A 22,314-nucleotide genomic window follows, 5' to 3' on the forward strand; every position below is an offset into this window, starting at 1 on the left:
TGCAACATTTTTCACAAGTGCCTAAAACTTTTGTACAAGTACTGTATATATATATATATATTAATGTAATACATGATCTGCCTCTGAAACAACTTTACTTTTCAGCTTCATTGACATAATTAAAATTCATTTTCTTACTCATAGTTAATATAAGTAAAACTTTACAATAAGGTTCCATTTGTTCTGCCAGTTCAACAGGATGTAACCTTTTGTCTGTGATGGCTCTTGGTGCTCCTTGATTGGTAGCAAATGGTCATGATTCAACAAAGGTCTGAGGTGAATGTCAAGTGTAAATGCAATGCCATAGGTGTGGACCTTTCTTTATCTCTATGATAATGAAGTAGTCTGAGTGATGCAGTTGATTGGATTAGGGCTGGTGTCCTGTAACATTTCACTTCACCTGCATACCTTGTTTAAGGTTGTCACACTTTGTCTTCACATGGAAGGACTGCCCCCTTAATGTCTATAAAACTGCAATGTCCCTTAGTTTAGACTTGAAGACTGCTGCTCATAACAGCACTTTCTGTAGACTGATGTTTCAGTTCTTCTGTAAATAAAGAATCCTGCTGAAGTCTCCTGCTCTTCTCTACAAGTTTCCAACAAGAGCTAATTAACCCAGAACAACATCAAAGTCTGTGTCCTTCAGTGATACCATTTAGCCCACTATACAAACTCTTGCAGATGATGTCACTATTTGTGGGTAAGCCGCATGGTTGCCTTCATGTCCTCCTCGAGCAGCATCCTGAACAATGCCTGCCCCGATTAAGATTCCACCCAGCAAGCCATCTGTAAATTCCCATGATGCTTTATCCTCAGCTCTTTTTTCTACTGACATCACTAGCTCTCTATAATTCCTCAGCCAGATTATAGGATTTGTGCCAATACCACCAAGCGGAATCTATTTGTGGCCAAAACCGGTGTGGTTGAAGCAAAGTCCCTTTAATGAGGAAAATCCATACTTTAGTAAGAGGTGGTGGGAGACCAGATTAAATCGTATGCTTAAGGAATGACCACATGTAGAGCACATTTTCAAAATAAACTCTTGTGTTTTTTACAATATAAAAGGCCACATTTCTTGGGTGGATGAATGGGTTCTGAATCTATGCCCACTCGGATCTAACACTTCTTTTTTTTTTTTTTATCCCTTGGCATACCATGTAAATACCATATAAACATGGCTATCTTTCACTAGCATCATATTCTTTCTTATTGCAAGGTCAGACCGAGTATTCACATGCTGCTTTAGTTTATGAAACTTCCGATGAATTGAATTCTCATGCTGTAAACATTTATGACCTGTTTTATGATGCCTTCCTGGATGTCATTTCTCACCATTAATGAGACAGCAAGTCTTTACCATATTCCTACAAACAGCTCTACAATAGGTGTTAAAGCACTTCAGAAGTTCCATGATTTACCTGGCTTTGAGAGTTTAGGCTTAAGTTTACACTGCAAAACATACACTGTAAGACCTGACATCAAATAACATTTTTAACAATAACTGCATCTAGCAACTTCAATGTCTTTGTTATCTCTCCTTAATACATGACTCTCTGGAAAACTTGATTTTTATTGATCAAACTCAGATCAATATTTCATGTCCATTTATGTATGTATTCGGTAAGCAGACATACACATGTAATTAGGGGGATAATATACAGTCAACTTATAAACCTTTTAAGAAAGACCTTTCGTGAGATCCGAGGCTGTTAATCGTTGGTGTACGCCTCTCTTGAAGCCATCAGTCTGTGTTATTTTAACTTCATTTAAAAAAAAGAATTATGTTTTATAGAGGAATTTCTGATGGAGAACTATCAACTATCCACCAATCAGAGAATTGCGGCCAACAAAGTGCACCAAAAGAGCTCTGCAGCGACCGCCCAAGTCTTCTGACACTCTAAAATTATTTATATATTTGTAGATGTCTGAATATTGTGCAGGAAAATTAAAATATATTGTTTCTAAAGTTATATCTTTTATATTTCACCCAAAAATGAAAATTCTCTCATCAATTCTCTCATCATTGACCCTCATGTCATCCCAGATGTGTATGACTTTCTTTCTTCAGCAGAACACAAATGACAATTTTCAGAAGAATATTTCAGCTCTGTAGGTCCATACAGTGCAAGTGAATGGTGACAAGAACTTTGACGCTCCTAAAGCACATAAAGGCATCATAAAATAAATCCATATGACTCCAGCGTTATAAACCATATCTTCAAAAGTGATATGATAGGTGTGGGTGAGAAAAAGATCAATATTTAAGTCCTTTTTTGCTAGAAATTCTCCTCCCTGCCCAGTAAGGGGTGATATGCATGAAGAATGTGAATCACCAAAAACACAAGAAGAAGAATGTAAAAGTGAAAGTTAAAGTGGAAGCAGGGAGGAGAATTTAAAAAGGATGTAAATATTGTTCTATTTCTCACCCACACCTATCATATCACTTCTGAAGACATGGATTTAACCACTGGAGTCTTATGGATTACTTTTGTTTCCTTTATGTGAATTTTGAATCTTCAAAATGTTTGCACCCATTCACTTGTATTGAAAGGACCAAAAGTAATTCTAAGTAATTCAAAAAATCTTAATTTGTGTTCTGCAGAAGAAAGAAAGTCATACATATCTGGGATTACATGAGGGTGAGTAAATTATGAGAGAATTTTCATTTTTGGGTGAACTATCCCTTTAAGTACATAGCTTTGTACCTTTGCCTTTTTGTCTGATCAAATCTATTTTTGCTTCAAATAAGAGTTTGTAATGTTGTGATTCACCTCGGAGCTGGTTGGTTTGGTTTATGGCTTACAGCTCTTTTATGACAAATTTTACGAAATTCCTATGGAAGAAATGAAGGCGAAAACCAAGACGGCTGCTATTCTGCTATGATATCTAATGCCCACTTTTCATGATCCAATCAATTTTAAATGACAAATTAAGTTCAGTTAGGAAACTCTGTGGCACAGGCTGATAGGTCACCCTGGCACACCTTGCTACGTTAACCAATCAGAACCCCTTTTTTTCCTCATCAAATTATCTATAACCTGTCTACGCATCGTAGCGGTACGGCTGCAGCAGCATGGTAACACGCAGCGTTTCTCAAGACTCCTGCAGTCATCATTTTCTCTTATTTTCTCCTTGTTTTCCCACCTCCACGCCTCATCTTGAGCTTCAGACCCAGAAAGTCCCTTTTCCTAGAAGATCGGGGAGCTGATCGAGAATTGTACGAGATCCTGGAATCTCTATCTGCAAACACACCAAAGGAAACTACATTTTTCGGGCATGCCCGAGCCTAATAGGCCGAGTGTTAACATCTCAAAGGTGACTCCGATCTACCCACGTTGCCGCTAAATGCAACATATAAACTGCAGCTGACAAAGCAATTATGTTATCAAAAGACCTCATAGACGAGCAAGACTGCATTATTTTAGAATGTTATTACAGGCAGCTATCACCAGATCCCTTATAAAGGGAGCCTACAAATTCAGCTAACGCAGCAGTCTACCATCAACTATGGGCACTACGCTGGAGAGAAAATAAAGATCTTTCTTCGAATATGTCGCCAAAGAGTATACAAAAGATCTCCATCAGCACCTGCAGGGACCACGGGGGTCTTTCGGCTGATGGTGATGTCCCACTGTTCGTTTGGCAGCAACAAATCCTTTATCTACAGCTGTATGATTCCTTCTACAGTAGCATACCACCATCATTCGTAGGAGATTTTAGCAGCTAACGAGATCAATTTTATATTAGTTTTTTTTCTAGAAGAGAATTCAAGCTGTTAAAGGTATCTTTACATAGCTGTGTTAAGCCTGCTCTGTACCTGCACGATTCAGTTTAAGCGAACAGAATTGCATTCAATCATTTGTTTTAAACGCTTGGAATAGTATTTCAGCATAAGTTATCTGTCCAGCATGAACACAGTGTTGCATTGAAACCAGACTAGGGCTGGGTTCGGAATTGCATACAGTACTTCTCAAGCTATTTCTGCCACTGACACATGCAGCAGAGGTAGTGGTGGTGGTGTGCCATTCTGAACTCTGCATAAATCTCCCTACTCTTCAAACTCAGCCTCGGTGTAAGTTTTGTACGCTGGTTTTGCATAAATGATGGCAGCTTCAGAGCAGCTTTAAACTTGTCATATAAGCATATTTGATTTTATATTATAAAGCATAATGGCCATCTCAGTTGTTGCAACGTAATTGATGTATAAATGCATGCATGCCCACTGAATACTATTAATCTGTTTGAAAATCTACCTGAATGTATTTTGATCAGTGTTATACTACTCCGAGAGTTGTCATAACTGAAATGAATAAAATCAACAGCCCCACTTTCTCTATCACTGAAAAAAACAAACAAAACCAAACTGTCTCACTCAGAAATATGCCAGTTTATAATGGTAAAATGCATTGCGAATGTTGTTTTATGTTACTGTAACTGAACAGTTGCCCTGTTGCTTATGTTGCATATTTTATTCCCCATCATTGGAAAGATGAGGTGATCTTGAATAGAATTAAATATCATTAAAATCATTTCGTTCCAGTATATATATATATATATTTTTTTTTTATGGATTCCCAACCCAAATTATGAAGGGGTCACTTTAGAATACTAACTCACAGTTACTTGCTCTGACCATAACTCAATGTTATGTGTGGGAGAGCTGGTTTCATGGTAAGATAACTGTGCTACTTTCCTCGCACCCACAGCTGCTTCAACCATTAAGGCCAGAGCACACATACTCAACTCCAATCAACACCTCCACCCCAATACACTTCCAAAAACAACACAGCATTTGAACTTGAAAATGAACATGGGCGAGAAAGTTCTCAGAGTACAGCTCAAAAGCAAACACATTTTAATGGATGGAATATTAAAGGATGTCTCATTCACCAATTTCAATACAATGGCAGTTGATAGTAACTCTATGTAAAACTTAAAAAGGAACATTTGTATTCAAGCGAGAACTTGCATTGTTTGCATTGTGAGCTGTTGTGAATGAGCTTCTCTCATGCACTCATGAACGTGCGAAGATAGTCACGCAAGTCAAGATTCGCTGTTAAATAAATAACATGCACGATTACGTTATCGTGGACAAATTAACGATTTTTCTAAACGCACTGTAGCATCCATCTATGAGTCAAGATTCACAACCAGGGACAGAAATTAAAAGAAATTAAAAAAAGAAATTACTCGCCAGTGACCGCTAACTTTATACTGCAACATAATACATAAGTCAAATTGTAAGAATGACAGTCAGACCCTTGCCAAAGGGTTTGTGAGCTATACAAATCAAAGGCGTACAAACCTTATGTAGTTACCAGGAAATGTATAACTTAAAAAAAAGACCACAATAAAGTAGAACATAACTTAATAGAAGTTGCGTGTCTTCTAACAGCTAACCTCGGTGGAAAATTAAAAATTACCGGCACAGACACTGATCACAAAGTTTACACTTATTTAGATGACCAGCATCATTATTAACTGTCAGACATGACATGAACACACAAATAAATAAATCATTGCTATATAAATGCATCGACACTAAACAGTGCTAAAAAATACCGATTAAGTAATGTGAGGGGCCTGGCAAAGGATCATAGGAGATCAAAATGTGTTTTAGTGTCTGCTTTCACAGACTTCACAGTCAAGTGATAGTTACCTTTCCTGTGTTGGTTTGTGGTCTGCTGGGCTGCACCTTCCTGCAGAGTGGCCTCAAGCTCAGCTTTGTCGAGACTCTGCGGGGTGTTGGGGGGAGTGAGTAGGCAGGAGGGGTCAAGGGCCAGGCTCTTGTGGTAACCCAGGTCAGTGCCCCCAGGCAGGCTGTTGTGGAGCTCCAAGCACTTGAGTTTCTGGGTCAGGACAGCCTCACACGAACTCAGCTTGCTGTGAGACCCCTGAAAGTGAGGTGGTGTCACAGAAACATGTTGCTTGTTATTTGTCTCTGAATCCCGGATGCTGATTGGTTCAGACGCTTCATGAGGAGTGTGGCAGTTGGGTGGTGAGTCTGTAGGAGACGATATGGGCCGTGTCTCTTCGGTCAAGTCACTGCATGAGCTCTGAATGACACAGAAATGTCTTAAAGTCAATATGAAATCAAACTTGATGTTATTTACTTTTTTAATGCACGTATTTGGTCCTATTGTGTGCAACTCATCAGTGCATGTTATTCCAAATCAAATGTTTGTCTTCGCAATCTTTTATCCAAATGTATTAATTTGCTTTGTGTCTGAAAGAACTTTCCTTTTCAGATGACCTCACAAACCCCTATTACTTTTTTCTGTCCAACCACCTAGCTTAATTTTGGTATGTAATGTCCACTTTTAAAATCTAATCAATTCCTAATTAATTCAATCATGTTCACATGTTTTCATGTGTATTAACGACTTTAAATATTAGATAATTTGACATTTTTGGACATGGTTAGTACAAAGTTGTCAATTTGAATAACCCTATTTGCAATATATGATTCAAAAGTAGATATTTGATATGTATAGACAGTACACACACAATATAAAAAAGGATTTTTACAAATATTTATTTTTGAATCATGAATTGCAAATTGGTAGGAGTTATTCAATTTGAGATTTGACAACTTTGAACTAACCATATCATAAAAAATGTCAAAATATCTGATATAAAATTATATATACACTGGAGGCCAAAAGTTTGGAATAATGTACAGATTTTCCTGTTTCGGAAGGAAATTGGTACTTTAATTCACCAAAGTGGCATTCAACTGATCACAAAGTATAGTCAGTACATTACTGATGTAAAAAAACAGCACCATCACTATTTGAAAAATGTCATTTTTTCATCAAATCTAGACAGGCCCCATTTCCAGCAGCCATCATTCCAACACCTTATCCTTGAGTAATCATGCTAAATTGATCATTTGGTACTAGAAAATCACTTGCCATTATACGAAACACAGCTGAAAGCTATTTGGTTCATTAAATGAGGCTTAACATTGTCTTTGTGTTTGTTTTTGAGTTGCCACAGTATGCAATAGACTGGCATGTCTTAAGGTCAATATTAGGTCAAAAATGGCTTTCTCTAGAAACTCATCTGTCAATCATTATTTTGAGGAATGAAGGCTATACAATGCTTGAAATTGCTAAAAAAACTTAAGATTTAATTCAAAGGTGTACACTACAGTCTTCAAAGACAAAGCACAACTGGCTCTAACAAGGACAGAAAGAGAGTCTCTAGTTTGAGAAATAGACACATGTCCTCAGCTGTAACCTTCATTGAATTCTGCATTGTGGCTGATTTATTGTTTTTGTTGTTGTTGTTGTTGTTGTTGACAAATAAAAAAATAAAAAAAATTTGAAAAAGTTTTATAGTCTGACCTAGTCAGTTTTGTGTGTGTATGTGTGAGTGTGTTTTGCACCCTTGATGTTTGGTAGTCTCACCCATCATGTCTGTGTGTGTGTTTATTTATTTATTTTTTTTTTGCATTGTGGCAGTTTTTTTGATATTACTTAATAAATAATGAAAAGAAATCTCAGATTTGTAGTGTTTCCCATTCATTTCCTATGGCGGTTACTTTTGACCGGGAACAGTACAAGTGTAACGTTTTTTCTTCTACCACTTATACTGATCGAATCAATGCCAATTTCTTTGTGTGTGTTCAGATATCAAATGGACAAAAAGTCCCCAAGTCTCAGACCCGTCAGATAAAGGAAACCAGTTTTATTGAAGAAACAAAATTGATTTCGGTCAAAAATGACCGAAAAGTGCATGATGGTTAAACCATAAGAACTAAAGCCTTTAACTAACCATCGCAATACATGCGCATTTGCTGTGGCATGTGTGGGCAGTTAACAGCAGCGGAGAAGGTTTACCTGTGGGTGCTGAGCATCAGACAGTGATTGTCTGTCTGTGATGGAGTTAATGAACTCCTGCAGGCGCTGAAGTGGAGTGAACAGTCCTGGCTCTGTGATGGGACTGCCCAGCTCCAGATGAAAGCTGGCGTTGGGCAGTATGAGAGGAGGATGGCTGTCAAAACTCTCCAGGATGTGAGCTAAGACACATGAAATGTATGCTGTCAGCCACAGGAACCAGGATTTCATCAGTTTAAGAAAAGCATGCATAATATCATTTGGGATATTTCTTATTTAAGCCACTCCCTGACAGTGAATCATGCACAGATAAGAGTGTATCTCTATAAATAAATAAATAAGGATGATGTAGTTTGTGTGTATGTATGTGTATGTGAGCTCACAGGTTTGGAGGGACGCCTTTGTGTCTTCTGTAGACGGTCTCCAGCAGGGAGGAAATGTCCGGCCTGTATTGTATCCTCTTAACACATGATGCAGCTGTACAGGGTTCAGATGAACAAACTCAGCTCTCAGAGACGACCATGAAGCCTGTAAGCATGTAAAGATTGACAGGGTTCAATGGTGTGATGCTCATTTATGTCTATAAATCTACTAATTTGATGATGAAAACAGATTTACAGAATAAACTCCTATTTAATTTATTAGGAATACACGATGCACATCAAAAAAAGTAATGTAACTGAATAAATCGTTCATAACTGGACTAACCAGTGGACCAATCATCACATCTGAAATGTTGCTCTGGTCATCCTGAAATAACGGTGTCCTGAAAATCCAAGAAAATCTGCAATTTTGCAGAGCAAATAAGTTGGATACAATTTAAATTTGCAACTTGGTTGGATACAAAGCTGTCACACAGGACGAGTTGTTGCAGTGCTGGTGGCTCTCCAAAATTGTATATCTAGTCACCGTACACACAAAAATTACGAAGGTTTTTGTACTCCGTCAAGAATGAACAGTGACGTTGATGAGTATGTGGGTTAGTGTATGAAACTGATATAACTATACAAACTGAACAATTAGAAATGGTGACATTTTCTCTCTCTTTTTCGAACAGGTTTCATTCAAGCTGTCAAACCACAAAAAGACATACTGTACATACTGAAAATACATTGTGTATGAAAGACACAAATACATGATGTATATCCAGTCATGACTAAAGTAAATATTCAATTATAGGTTACTGTTATGCCATCTCTGTTGTGTTGTGTTGTGTTGTGTTGTGTGTGTGTTGTCTTTGCCTAGGAAGTGTTGATGTTTGCACTCAAAAATCTGTCTTTCTAAAGTGTATCCTCGATGTAAAGTTAAGCCTCCTTGGCGATTTCTCGTGCCCCCCAGTCATTTCGGCATGCACCAGGGCCTGGGCCTGGGTCTCATTAAACAACAAAACAAAACAACAACAACAACATATATATATATATATATATATATATATATATTTTTTTTTTTTTTTTTTTTTTATTTATTTATTTTTTTTTAAACACAGCAAAGCAAACAAAGCAAGTTTAAAGACGAAGAAGAAGAAAAAAAAGACGGAGCATGTTTCAGTTTCTTCGTTTTACATAAGGAGGAATATTCCTAATAGATGAAAACTCTATGGAGCATTTAAACTTTTTTTTTTTTTTTTTTTTTTCAGAATAAAGTCTTAACAAGATCATTTTCATAATCACTGATGTGGATATAAATGTGGTCAACTTTAAAAGACGGATAGACGAGCGCCGACGTAAAATCATCACTTCAGGTCAAGAATTTAACATTGCGCTCAGGTTTAGGCTATAAATAAATACATGGGAATCACGTGAGAATCATGTGATACATTAACATAGACATTTCAAGAAGTGGAACGTGCATATGATGTCGTATCTTGTTACACTTGACAAGCTCCAGACACGCATAATTAACAGAGACCGCAAACGAAGTCGAGACCACGCCCATCCGATCTGAAATCACACTGTGCGCATTTTCATTCATAAGGTTTACACTTTAGAAATATTAGCTGCACAGATTCATAATTTCTTTGTAATTTTGGAGATGTTTATTTAAAATGTCACTTTATCCTTGTGCCTCTTGCATAATCAGTCATACAAATATTTGTAAAATTATTCAGATGAATCCTTTATTCATTTTGAAGTCCGAATAAGGTATTCGGCTTTGGGCACATCCCTACTTTACATTGTCAAGCAAACAGAAAGGAAATTGATGGAGGTGCACTGAAACACTTCCGTTCTATTCCTGAACAAACAAAACATCTCTAAAATGCCACATATGAAATACAGCCGAGACACTTAAACAAAAGGCAGCTTGTCACACAACACTCTGCATTTATTTTCCCATTCTGCTTTCCTGACACTTTTTGAATAGTCGATGTTAAATGACAGAGAGAAGTGTTTTCCACAGCACTGCCATTAGACAAAAAAACTACAGGACTGATCAGTAATTAAGTCTCTTCTCACACAATTATTTAGCAAACGGTGGCTGGGAATGAACATTGTATATACACTTAAAAGCGCCACAGACTCCTGCTGAATCTAGTACGATAAATCCTTTATGTAACAGCTTAGTTACATTGAGTTTTTTTTTATGATTTTTTTGTTTTGATTTGCAGTGTTCCCTTCAATTTGTTTTAATCTGAATCAAGATTTGATTGGGAATTGCAAAAAATCTCAAAAGTAAAACACCTGAAAGCCTTATGGTAATGAAAATTGGTTGTGAACATGCTTAGTTGTCATTAAAATAACGTCACAATGCAAAACATCTGAATGCTCATTAAAATAGGCTTTTGAGCAACTTTTTTCTTTGGATTCTGGGGAGAAATATGACCTGGACCTGTTTTTTGTTTGTGAGATTCACCCTTAAACAGTGAAATGACTTATAAAGCTGTGACATTTGCTGTGTTCTTGGCTTGTGAAGTCAAAACACAGGCCTGTAGTTGTTTCTCTCATGTGTATCAGGAACATGTTTATGAGTAACTAATGTTTTCCAGCTGAACGTGCCAAACATTTGTTTCCCCAAGCTGTTTCTCAAAGGATTTGCAGTTCAGCCTAGTGACGAAGACATCACCATTGCAACTTTTACCTGCATCATGAAAACTTCCTTGTCTTGCCAGTCTTAGCTCAGTTTGGACGATTCTGTCACAGGCTCGGCAAGCTTCTGATTTATTGTGCACGATTATGTTTCATTATACTTATAAATATATTAGTTTAATTACATAACACTATCATATCTATATTTTAGATCCCCTCACCCAGTTGTGATGGAGAGCCTCTGAATTGGTCCATATCACACCAATCCCTAAACGTAACCATTTACAAACAATATGAAACATGTAACCCTAACCTCAACCCTGCGCCTAAACCTAACCAATAATATAACAATAAAACCAACCAACAATATAAAAGATGTAACAAGCAGATACAAGTAAAGTCACTCTAATTTAAATTCCAAAAAAGCACTATAAAACTATTCCATACAACTCATGCTGAATTTAAAGTCCTCTGAAGTCACACCATACATCTTTGTTTGAATGAAACTGAAGGTTTTAATCACTAAAAATCTTCCTCTCCGTGAAGGTAGTCACATCTCATTCAAAAATATACAGTACATCCAAACATTATAATGTTGCAATTGGTCACATGACACATGAGAGCCAATGATATTTGACATCACTGATGTGAAAGCTATCGCTACGTTGGTTTAGGCGACAATTTCAATGAGTTTAAATGAGAGTGTGATTTGAGTGTTATGGCAGATGGGGACGCTGATCACTGCATTAACGTTTACATATGGATCTGTTCTTCATACAAAGCCATCACACGGCATTGGAAGATCTGGAACACAGCTCACAAATGGCATGGACAATTTTTAGGATCATTTTTATGGTGCTTTTCTCATTTTTTAAGCTTATATCGGACATTCTGAAAATGTAATTTGTGTCTCACGACAAGTGAGCAATAAATAAGCAATAAATATATAAAGCAATGAGTAAATGATAACAGAATTTTCAATTCATTTCATTTTAAAATGTTGCCTTGGTTAAGTATTGAAATCCTCAAAAATGAGCCGAATATGGCATCAGAGTGACATTTAAAATACGGACCAAGGGTGATGCTTTGATGGTGCATGCAGTGATCCAAGGAGGACGTTTTGGTAGCATAGGCAAAAAGTTGCTATTGGGACTGTGCTGCTAAAAAAATTGGGTCTTGTCATCACATTGAATCACACTGAAATCTCTGACTTTGCAAATCTGAACACAGTCTAAAACATGCCTTCTGAAACTCTAGAGGAGACATGTGAGATTACTGGGGTCTTTTCTCAAGAGGCATAAGACATTAGCAAAAGTCTCCATTTGCTCTCCATTTAATCTAATTGCTGTCTGGGAGAAACAACTGAGATATTGCAGAGATCTAATTTGTGATTGTTCTTTCTCTTGGTGCACTTGTGGTGCCGGCAGTCTGGTCTGAAGAGTGAACAGCTGTCCCAGAATAGATGAATGGAAAAACCAAAGTACAACATGTGCAACTATGTTCAAAAATGGTTATTTTACAAACCACAAGCATTGACCTTATGCCACGGGTGGAACTCTTACTATCAGTCTCCTAGCAACCATGAAATGCAACTATTGTTTAACGGGATAGAGGAAGTTACCATTTACTTTAATTACAAACTAGAATATACTGAGAGAAAGAGGCTCAATCTGTTTTGCCTTGACAAGAAGGGCTACTGTATGTGATGATAGTATTAGTAATCCTTTACAGGTTAGATACTATGCTATGTATGTGATGCAGTAGCCCTGTCATTGCATAAAATACAAAATATCAAACCTAGTGGCATCTGTAAACAAATTGTGCTAGAGCTTACTCAGAACAAACCCCACTTTTCTGAGCCATTTGTTGCAATTAAGCAACTCGTGTCCGTGTAACTTTTAGTGGATGAAGTCAGTTCTCTAGAAAACAACATGTATTGTTTTATAATTTCATTTTTGTGAAATGTTTTGCTTAAAAAGTGCAAAGTAAAAAACACTTACTTTAAAAAAAAATTATCAAATGCAATGGCATTTATAATTTTTTTTTAAGTATGGCTTAAAGGAATATTTCAGGCTCAGTACAAGTTAAGCTCAATCGATAGCATTTGTGGCAATGTTGATTTGTTCATTGTTTTGACCGATTTCAGTTTTGTTTTTTTAATAAAAATGGTTTCCTTAATCTGAAAAAAACAAAAACTTATTTTTTTACTTTATTCGATGAGTCTAAGTGGTCATAAAAAAGCGACCATAGCAAATTAATAGGTGTTTATATTTTTAGTTTTGTCGAATACAATCAATCCATGTATCCATAATACTGTACATGTCACCAAAACAATCTGAGTCTGACCCCAATGTATTTGCTCAGGTGTGGAAGCTGCACCTTCCAGACAAAAAAGCTGTATCTTTCTGTTATAGAAACAAATAAACTATATAAATAAACTAATTTAATGTATTGAGCTATTGAATTTTTACATTTTAAATAAATTATTAGTATGTAAATGCTTATTCTATGTCTTCTCTTTGTAACACCATGGTCAGGTTTGACTGTAAACATAATGTGGCATTATTGAAAAAACTAACACTTCAAAACAATTTTTTAAATGTCTGAATATATACAAAATGCAAAAATTGTGATAATCTAATCTTAATCTAAAATTAAATTAATAAGGCAGTCAGATCACACAGCCTCTGCAGCCATCTTCTTATGAGGAGCAGTGTAGGCCATAATTGTTGAAAAGGCTCTTACGAACACTAGTGAAATTAAGATACTGATATAAACATGAGTGAAATTCATTCATATGCATTATTGAAAATCTTAAAAACACTAGTGAAATTACTACATTGACAAATATTAGTGAAATTAATTTAAATGCATTATTGAAAAGCTTCTTACATACACTAGTGAAATTAATTGATACAAACATCAAGTGAAATCCATTCATATAAATTACTGAAATTTTTCTTACATACACTAGTGAAATTAAGATATTCATAAAACTGATTCTGTTGACTTAAATTCCCTAAACTAAATGTACACATTTGTAGCTGAAAGTGTCTTTCAATCATCAATCATCAACACTTTTCATATACACTTATGAAATTGTCTCTCAATCACTTCAGAAATCTCTTTCAAACAGATAGATGAACATGTCTTGCATTAACTACTATAGAGCTCATACTGATCTAACAAGATGTTGAAATGATATTTTCACATTGTCTAACATCCTCTCAATAATTTCAGAAAGAGCCAGGCTTTCACATGTTGATGAGAGACGATTTCAGTAGTTTAGAGCTTATTTCACTGGAAAAGTAAGCCGTGTCCCCACTTCCTTTTGACTTCTGTGCATGTGGTGCAGGAGTGCTGGGCTACCCTAACACCCTACCAATGACCCAGAACCCCCTAGCAACCACCTAGCAACATGCTAGCAACTGTATAGCAACCTCCTAGCATCACCTTAGCGACCACCCAAAGCAACCTAGCAACTTCCTAGTGACCACCTAGCAACCAGCTAGAAATATATCAAATAGAATAATCGTGTGACTGATCATTTGTCAATGGCAACAGATATAAGAGCCCTTCAGAAACAATCTGTCACTGGAAAAAGATATACTATAATGTAATGAAATAATTGTGATGCATATTTTTCTTGTAACAAAAAAATATTTAGTTTGAAAACACAGTTACTTTTCAATAGCTGTCAATGGAGAAACATAAGTTTAGCTATCTCAGGGTGTAGTTCCAGCATCAACCAGCAGGGGCAAACAGGAATACACTAACCATCTAATTCCTGAACCCCTGCGTTGCTAGGGTGTTCTGGGTGGATGCTAGGGCATTGCTATGTGGTTGCTAGGGTGTTCTGGGTGGTTGTTAGGTTATTGCTAGGCCATTGCTAGTGTTTTCTGGGCGATCACTTGAGCATTGCTAGGTGGATGCTAGGGTGTTCTATGGTTGCTAGGAAGTTGCAATGCGGTTCCTAGGGTGTTGCTAGGTGATTGCTATGGTGTTAGGGTAGCCCAGCAGGGGCTAACAGGGACCTGCCGATCAGCTAACTTCGACCTCCTGCACCACACGCACCGATTTCAATAGGAAGTAGGGACCCAGCTTCCTTTTCCAGTGAAATAAGCTCTAATCAATTACTGAAATCGTCTTCCATCAACCTGTGAAACTGGCTCTTACTGAACTTATGAGAGGATGTTAATATCATTTCAACATCTTGTCAGATCAGTATGAGCACAATAGTAGTTAATGCAAGACATTTTCATCTGTCTGAAAGAAATTTCAGAAGTGATTGAGAGACAATTACATAAGTGTATATGAGAAGAGTTGAAGCAATGATTGTAAGACACTTTCAGCTACAAATGTGTAAATTTAGTTAAGGTAAGTCCACAGAATCAGTTTAATGAATGTTTTATATCACTAGTGTTTATAAGAAGCTTTTCAATAATGCATATGAATGAAATTTACTAATGTTTATATCAATATCATAATTTCGCTAGTGTTTGTAAAATTTTCAATAATGCATATGAATAAATTTCACTCATGTTAATATCAATATATGAATTTCACTAGTGTTTTTAATAGGCTTTTCAACAATTATGGCCTACACGGCTACTCATATCTTCCGGTTATTATTGTTATGACATAATTTTCAAGTAATCTATTTATAAATTTTTTCCCCACCAGATGTCAGCAATCTGCCCCAATACATGACACATTCTAATATTTTCTTCACTTATAAAAGTGGAGATTTTAACTGAAGTGAAGATAACATAAATTAGCTCATTTGCATATGCAAATGAATGGTGTAATTGAGAAATGTACAGGTAAATAATATCTAAATATCATAAAATTCCAAAAGAAATGCATAATTGTACTGTTCTTACTTCGTGGAAAAAGAAATGTTATAATTTCTTTAAAAAATAGTTACACCAGTACTGTTTCTGGTCAAAAATGACAGCAAACAGCCAAGATGTCAACCTTTATTAAACAGCCCAGGGGTACATTTCCCAAAAGCATCGTTAGCCATCCAAGTTCCATCATTACTAACGTAGTTCAACAATTTGGTGTTTCCCGAAACCGTAGTTCCAACAATCATTTGTCCGGGGATTTTTAGAAAGGGAGGTTCTGAAACGTCATGGAAACAGCGAACACAGCTGTTTAAGGGATTAAAGACTGTTCAGAGAAAGCACTTTATCAAACACGGTTTCTGTCTGAAAACACAGCTTTTATGCGTTTATGTTAACGCATAAGTGCCGTTTTTTTATGTTTTTGAAGAGTGTGCGTATGTGCTCATTATAAATGTTATGATTTTAGTGCGATAAAATCAGGGAATTACCAGCGTTACGGTCTTTACCAGATTACAGGCTTTACCACCGTTACGTTGTCATAGGATATAGCTTCACACAGATAAGGTTTGTAAGCGAGTTTATCACACTAAAATAATGTTTACACATATAATGTTTACGTCTTTTGGCTATACTTTTGAAACAGTGTGTATTTTAATGTTTATGGACTGGCCCCATTCACTTCTATTGTAAGTGCCTTACTGTAACCACTTTTATTTAAATACAAATGCTGTTGATTGAGCTTAACTTGTATTGACCACGGAACATTTCTTTAGAATCCAAAAATTTTTGTGGCCACGGTATGCTGAATCTGTTCATCTCTCCAAAGACAGTTTCACATGTTAAACATGCATTTATAGTTGACTTGGGAATGCAGTACAAGTAAACAGAGGGGTCATGTGAGAGTGAGTCATGTATATGTTTGTTTGGAGTGTGTTAAAAGTAAACTCTGCTTATGTCTTAAGTGAAATTATATGAGCCTCTCCAACCCAGCACTAATCCAGCCCTCACGCCTGTGTGTGTCATACTCTAACAAGTTAAGTTAATTTACCGCAGAGGGAACCACAGTCGAGCAGTCAACCTAGAGACTGTCATGCCCCTTGAACAGTGTTGCAGAGTAACCAACTACAAATAACCACATTACTAACCTAACAGAAATAGTTCACCCAAAAATACTAATTAATTATTATTATATTATTTACTGCCTTGAGCAATGACATCCACTTCTTGAGACCTCTAAACCCCCTACGCCATAGGAAGTGTTTGGGTGGCGCACTGTAAACTTTGTACTGTCCTCTTAAGGGGACGCTTTCCTCAGTTATAATGCCATTGTTTTATGGGCTTGATAAGCTGAGTGAAACTGCCGCAGGTCATTTCCTTATTCACAAAAGGGTAAACAATGCATTCCCTTTTTCTAATGGAAGTTAGCAGGCTTGAGACAGGATTGAGTGCTGTTGCACTTGTTTAAAACCACATCTCTTATGTTTGCAGTTCATCCAGGTACTGAAGAATGCATTAGTGTAATTTTTCCAAAGTGATGTGAACTGTAATGACTGAGCTCAATAATGCATATTATTTAGGATTACATCACGGGTGAATCACGGGTGAATCGAGATCTTGCATGTAAAGGCATTCTGAATGAGGTGACGTAAGGGTAAATGGCACCACTCAAGGAGTAAATATGACCTTTGTCATGAGACTTATGCCATCATGCTGTCATATTAAATACACATTACAGCTCAAGCAAGGCCATTGGCTTGTGAAACAAGTCTGTTCAGTGTTTTTTCGAACATCACGTCATTTTTATTTTCAGAGTGGTGGCTTAAAGACTTATACAAATGCACAACAGGGTTTAATTGATGCATTATCAGTGTTACTATTACTGATACTCATACTCGACCAACACCTACAACACACCTTACAGTCAAACCCAATTTATTCATTGACAACTCAGTAAAACTAGCCTGAGCAGTCTGTTAAGTCAACTAAACAAACAATATATGGATGCACCTTTACATTGTTTTAGGCATCCCACACTTTTTGACATAAAGGAGTTATTTAGCAGAATATTAGCCTAAGTCACAATTCACTTTCATTGCCCTCCCCCCGGCAGTGAATAGTGACTGGTGCTCTCAGCATCAAATATTTTGCATATGTTGTGTTACGATAATGAAAATTGGGGGGTAAAATGTGTTTTGATGTCCTGTAAATCTCAAAAAGCAAAAAATCTTAACTGGCCTTAATGTATGTTTCGTTTTTCTTCATGCAAAATTTAATTAAACTTTTTTTTTATTATTGATTTGAGGTATAGGGCTCTATTTTCATGACCACTCTAGCGCAGCGCAACGACCGTGCACAACACCTTATCTAATTTCGTGAGAGTGCTAATTCTTAAAGCAATTTTCATGCCAGCGCAAAGCGTACGTTTTAAGAGCGTTAAGCGCTAGTAGATCAATTTAATTGATAATAATTACATTCTCTATAATTTAACGGAGCCTACATTGAAGTCCTGACGACAACCACATTTTCCATATGTATAAAATGAGCGTGTCGCTAGAAATATGCCAGACATTCAACAAGGTCGCAGTTAATGCACAAAAGAATGTAAGTCCATATTTCTATTTTTCTAATTCATTGCACACAGCCAATTTACACTAACAACTTTTTATGAATGTGCTGTCATTGTTTATATCACTGGTGCTTGACAGGGAATGGACTATATAATAGGACAGATGCAGCAATAACCGGAGAAGAACCTCCAAATTAAACTGCACTTGACCCAGCCCATTAGTGCTTTGTGCACGCAGTTTTGCCAAACCCACTTGCACCTAGACTTAGCGCATGCTTGCAAGAAAATTCCAAAACTTCATGGCCATGCCCACTGACTTTGTATGTATGACGTATCACATAGCATTGCACTTAGTGCTTTGTGCTCTTAAAATAGGACCTTAAATATGATCATGATATTTCCATGACAGATTTTGTGAGAATCACCCAAACACTGAATTTTTAATGCAATATTTACTCTGAATTCATTATGATTTTGAAAACAAACTGTGCATTATCCATCCAAAGAACTGAAGGTGATTTTGGAACTGAAATTAAGGAGAGTTAATGCTTCTGTTAATCAGCCAAATTTAGCCTAGCCAAAGTGGACATTTTGTTCTGTTGCTGATGTTTGCTGTTTGTGTAGCTTTATGTTTACGCAACAAACGTTGTATTAGGGATAGGACATGATGGTTGACTAGTCGTCCATCAACCAACTAGTTGATAAGTGAGGTTGATGATTTTGTTGCTTTTAAATGGATGAATTAAGAGACAAAACTTCTCGGAGAGCATTTTAGGATGGCTTAGGGAAGAATATATGCCAATATGCAGATTATGCAATCTAATTAGAGCTCCAACCCAAAAGTCCACAGGCTGCCCTTCCTCCACATCATACGTTATTGAAGGACAGGATATCAGTCAAAAAGAGGCCCCCCATAGCACCGTCGCTGTCTAACAGTTATTAACCTTCAAGTGCAAGCACTTAGCTTAGATTGTGCAGGCTTTGTGCGCAGAGGCGCATAAGTTTGTGCCGCTCTGTAATGGAGCACATCATACATGAGGACTTTGATAGTTCTGTATGATAAAAAGTTAGAATCATTTTGCCTATTTATTTGTCGAATATCTATTAGTGATTCTACTGAAGGACTGCTTTCAGTGTCTATAGCGTTCTCTGCCTTGATTTTCACTTACATTCATCTCTGTAAATTATGTGGGATGATACTCGTGGAAATGGTTCGAGGTGTTTCCTGCCTGAGCTGACACTTTCTTGCAACAAAACTTTCAAACTGCGCAACTGAGACACTAATGGTGCCTTGCGGTATAAAAGAGCTATATTGTAAAACCATCAAAGTGTTACATCCCTTGTGTAAATGCTTTGCATTCAGTATCTGTGCAATAGTGAGATTTCGTTCATGAACAAATCTGTGTTTTTGAACAAATCTTTAAAGTACACTAATCATTTTCGTTCACTTCCATAAACTGACTCATGTTTCTCGCTCACTGAAGTCTCTCCCTTTCAAAGTCAATGAACTCTAAGTTTGAGTTTGAAGCACAAGACTGCTTTGGTGGTTTTTCTTGCCTGTAAAGACTGACTATAGCGTAAACCTTTAGCATTCAAGTGCGGAGTGTGAAGGAGCATATCATTGGTTTGACCCACTAAACGACTGAATGAGAGTAGGGAAGTTGTTCATTCAGTTCGGCAATCTCGTTCGACAAGAGAAAGGGGCCGGATGAATTATAAATGTGACTGATGAGCACACATTACAATGATATAAGGATGATTTTAAAACCCATATTTTTATTTTAGCCTATTATTTATGTCTTTTTTATGTAGCTTGATAAAAGTCATGCTCAGAAGTTCACAAAATGATTTATATACTTTGTTGTCATTTGTGGGGAAACGCTTATGATGCATAAACCCTCTGCTGATGTCTATTGTGTAATTTGCAGAAATAGACACTGAACGAATCAGTGAATGAATCTGAACGAATCTTACCGGTGAACGGATTCAAAAGACTGAGATGAATCAAAATCCCCACCACTACTGTTTAAAGATTTGTGAAGTAGTTGGAAGAGAAACTCTGGGGTAATAAGGAATGCTTCTGACCTGCATTAGGGTTTCTTTGGGAGTAGCGAGGAGGTTGACGGCTGAGGAAAGTTTCTGGAAGAAGTCTGCAGCCAGATCGGCCATTCCAATGCTCTGAATCCAATCCATCAGTAAGTCCAGGTTTGCCCGGATCTGGACTCCTCTAGACCACTGGTAGAACCCACCTCCAGACCCTTAAAACACATTCACAACACCATTTTTTAAGTCACAATCGGTGTTGGGGAAAATGTGTTACAAAGTTATGGCTAAATTTGGCCACCAACTGTGCTGGTACAACTTGAGTCGAGCCGTACCAGAGATTTGGGGTGCAAACAGAAATGCTGTGGTGTAAATGGCCAGTGCGATTTAAACCTGGGTGAAAATACACCACTCAACCATGTTGAACAACAAGACAATTGGGACGAATAAATACTGGTGAATCATCAACACTTACAAGAAACTTATGAGAAGCATTTGAAGGAATTGTTCAACCAAAATTGAAAATATTTTTGTGTTACACAAAAAAAATCTAAATAAAAGGACATTGAAACTATATGAAGGTCAGTAAATAATGATATTTTTGGGCAAATTATTAATGTTGTTTGGGTATTTCAAGCCTCAGAGAACAGTACATGTTATGGCACTTTTCCACTGCATGTTACGGTTCGACTCGACTCTGCTCGCTTTACTTTTCTGAGCTTGCTTTTCCACTGCAGTTTAGTGCAGCCTCAACGTGGGTGGGATTATAGGCTGATCGTCATAGTTGCGCTGCCTCTACTGCCATACAGCTACTAACGTACTCCTCGGCTACTAACGAGAGGAACGTCTGCACCTTGTTTATTGACCATGGTGTGGTTTTGCACACAGCCATTTCTTTTTACAATTTGAAAGTCGCATGAACAAATGATACTAATATTGCTGTTGCTAACTTCAAAACTAGCGGGTTGATGTCCCGTGTCGCAAATCCGGTGATGCTGGTAGTGACAATTCTCTCTGACCAATCAGTAATCTGCAGGGTTTTGATGTTTCACATTTAGTATCGGCTCGGCTCGCTTGAAACCTCGACCGAGGTGGTACTAAAAAAAGTACCAGGTACCAGGTACTATCCACATTGGAAAACCTCCAAAAATGCGAGCAGAGTCGAGTCGAACCATGCAGTGGAAAAGCCCCATAAGTGCTCACCTTTCTCCATGAGCGCGTTGAACAGCGATGCGTTTGTAAAGAAGAACAGGTATGCCATCAGTTGAGATGTGATGTCACTGTGCACCTGGAACGTGTCAAGGAGATGCAGTGCTTGCTTCAGCACGTCCAGGATCTGGCTGACTGCTGCAGGCATGCGCAGCTGACCACTCTCAGAGAAGGGATTACTGTCCAGCAGCCCAGGTAACACAGCATACAAACTCTAACAGAAGGGAAAACGTGTTATTTTCCAATGCTGACCAATCCCTTACATGATGTGTACAGTAAGAATCTGTTACTGTGAATGCTGCTAATGTAAATACTTGGCAAAAAGTTGTCTAGCAACTTTATTGATTCTCTACCACCCTACATGACACTTTACATATTGAAGTACACACTGTATATTCTATGCTAGGACTCATTACTCGACCATTGGCCTTTATTTTGCAGCCCCCAACATGCACATTTTATGAATGTATACTTTTAATATATATTTATGAATCTGAATATATACATTGTTTGTGATTTGAACATAAAGTTAGAATTCTGAAAATATAAAAATCCTGAAAGATAGGAATAAAATTATATTTAGTTAGAATTCTGAAATCTAATTTTAGAAATCTGAATACATACTGTATATAAAGTTAGAATTCTGAATATAGTTAAAAATCCTGAAAGTTGGAAACCAAAATAAAGTTAAAATTCTGAATATTGTTATAAATCCTGAAAATATAGTTAGAAGTCTGAATATTTAGTTATTGTTATTTAATAACAATTTATTGTTAGACATCCGA

General features: G+C 37.0%; 1 protein-coding gene across 1 annotated transcript in view; it reads right to left on the reverse strand.

The window, feature by feature from the left end:
- Window positions 1-22,314, reverse strand: part of LOC127450316 (ras-associating and dilute domain-containing protein-like) — a 57,706-nt gene that overhangs the window by 8,368 nt on the left and 27,024 nt on the right. Inside the window, exons 9-13 of the mRNA XM_051714313.1 lie at window positions 21,524-21,743; window positions 20,363-20,535; window positions 8,225-8,369; window positions 7,845-8,023; window positions 5,660-6,056 (exon numbers count right to left, since the gene is read on the reverse strand). Of these exons, the coding sequence (XP_051570273.1) occupies window positions 5,660-6,056; window positions 7,845-8,023; window positions 8,225-8,369; window positions 20,363-20,535; window positions 21,524-21,743 (1,114 nt within the window). The remainder of the gene's footprint in view (window positions 1-5,659; window positions 6,057-7,844; window positions 8,024-8,224; window positions 8,370-20,362; window positions 20,536-21,523; window positions 21,744-22,314) is intronic.

This window comes from Myxocyprinus asiaticus, chromosome 13 (genome assembly GCF_019703515.2).
Source record: "Myxocyprinus asiaticus isolate MX2 ecotype Aquarium Trade chromosome 13, UBuf_Myxa_2, whole genome shotgun sequence".
In the NCBI taxonomy this organism is placed as follows: Eukaryota; Metazoa; Chordata; class Actinopteri; order Cypriniformes; family Catostomidae; genus Myxocyprinus; species Myxocyprinus asiaticus.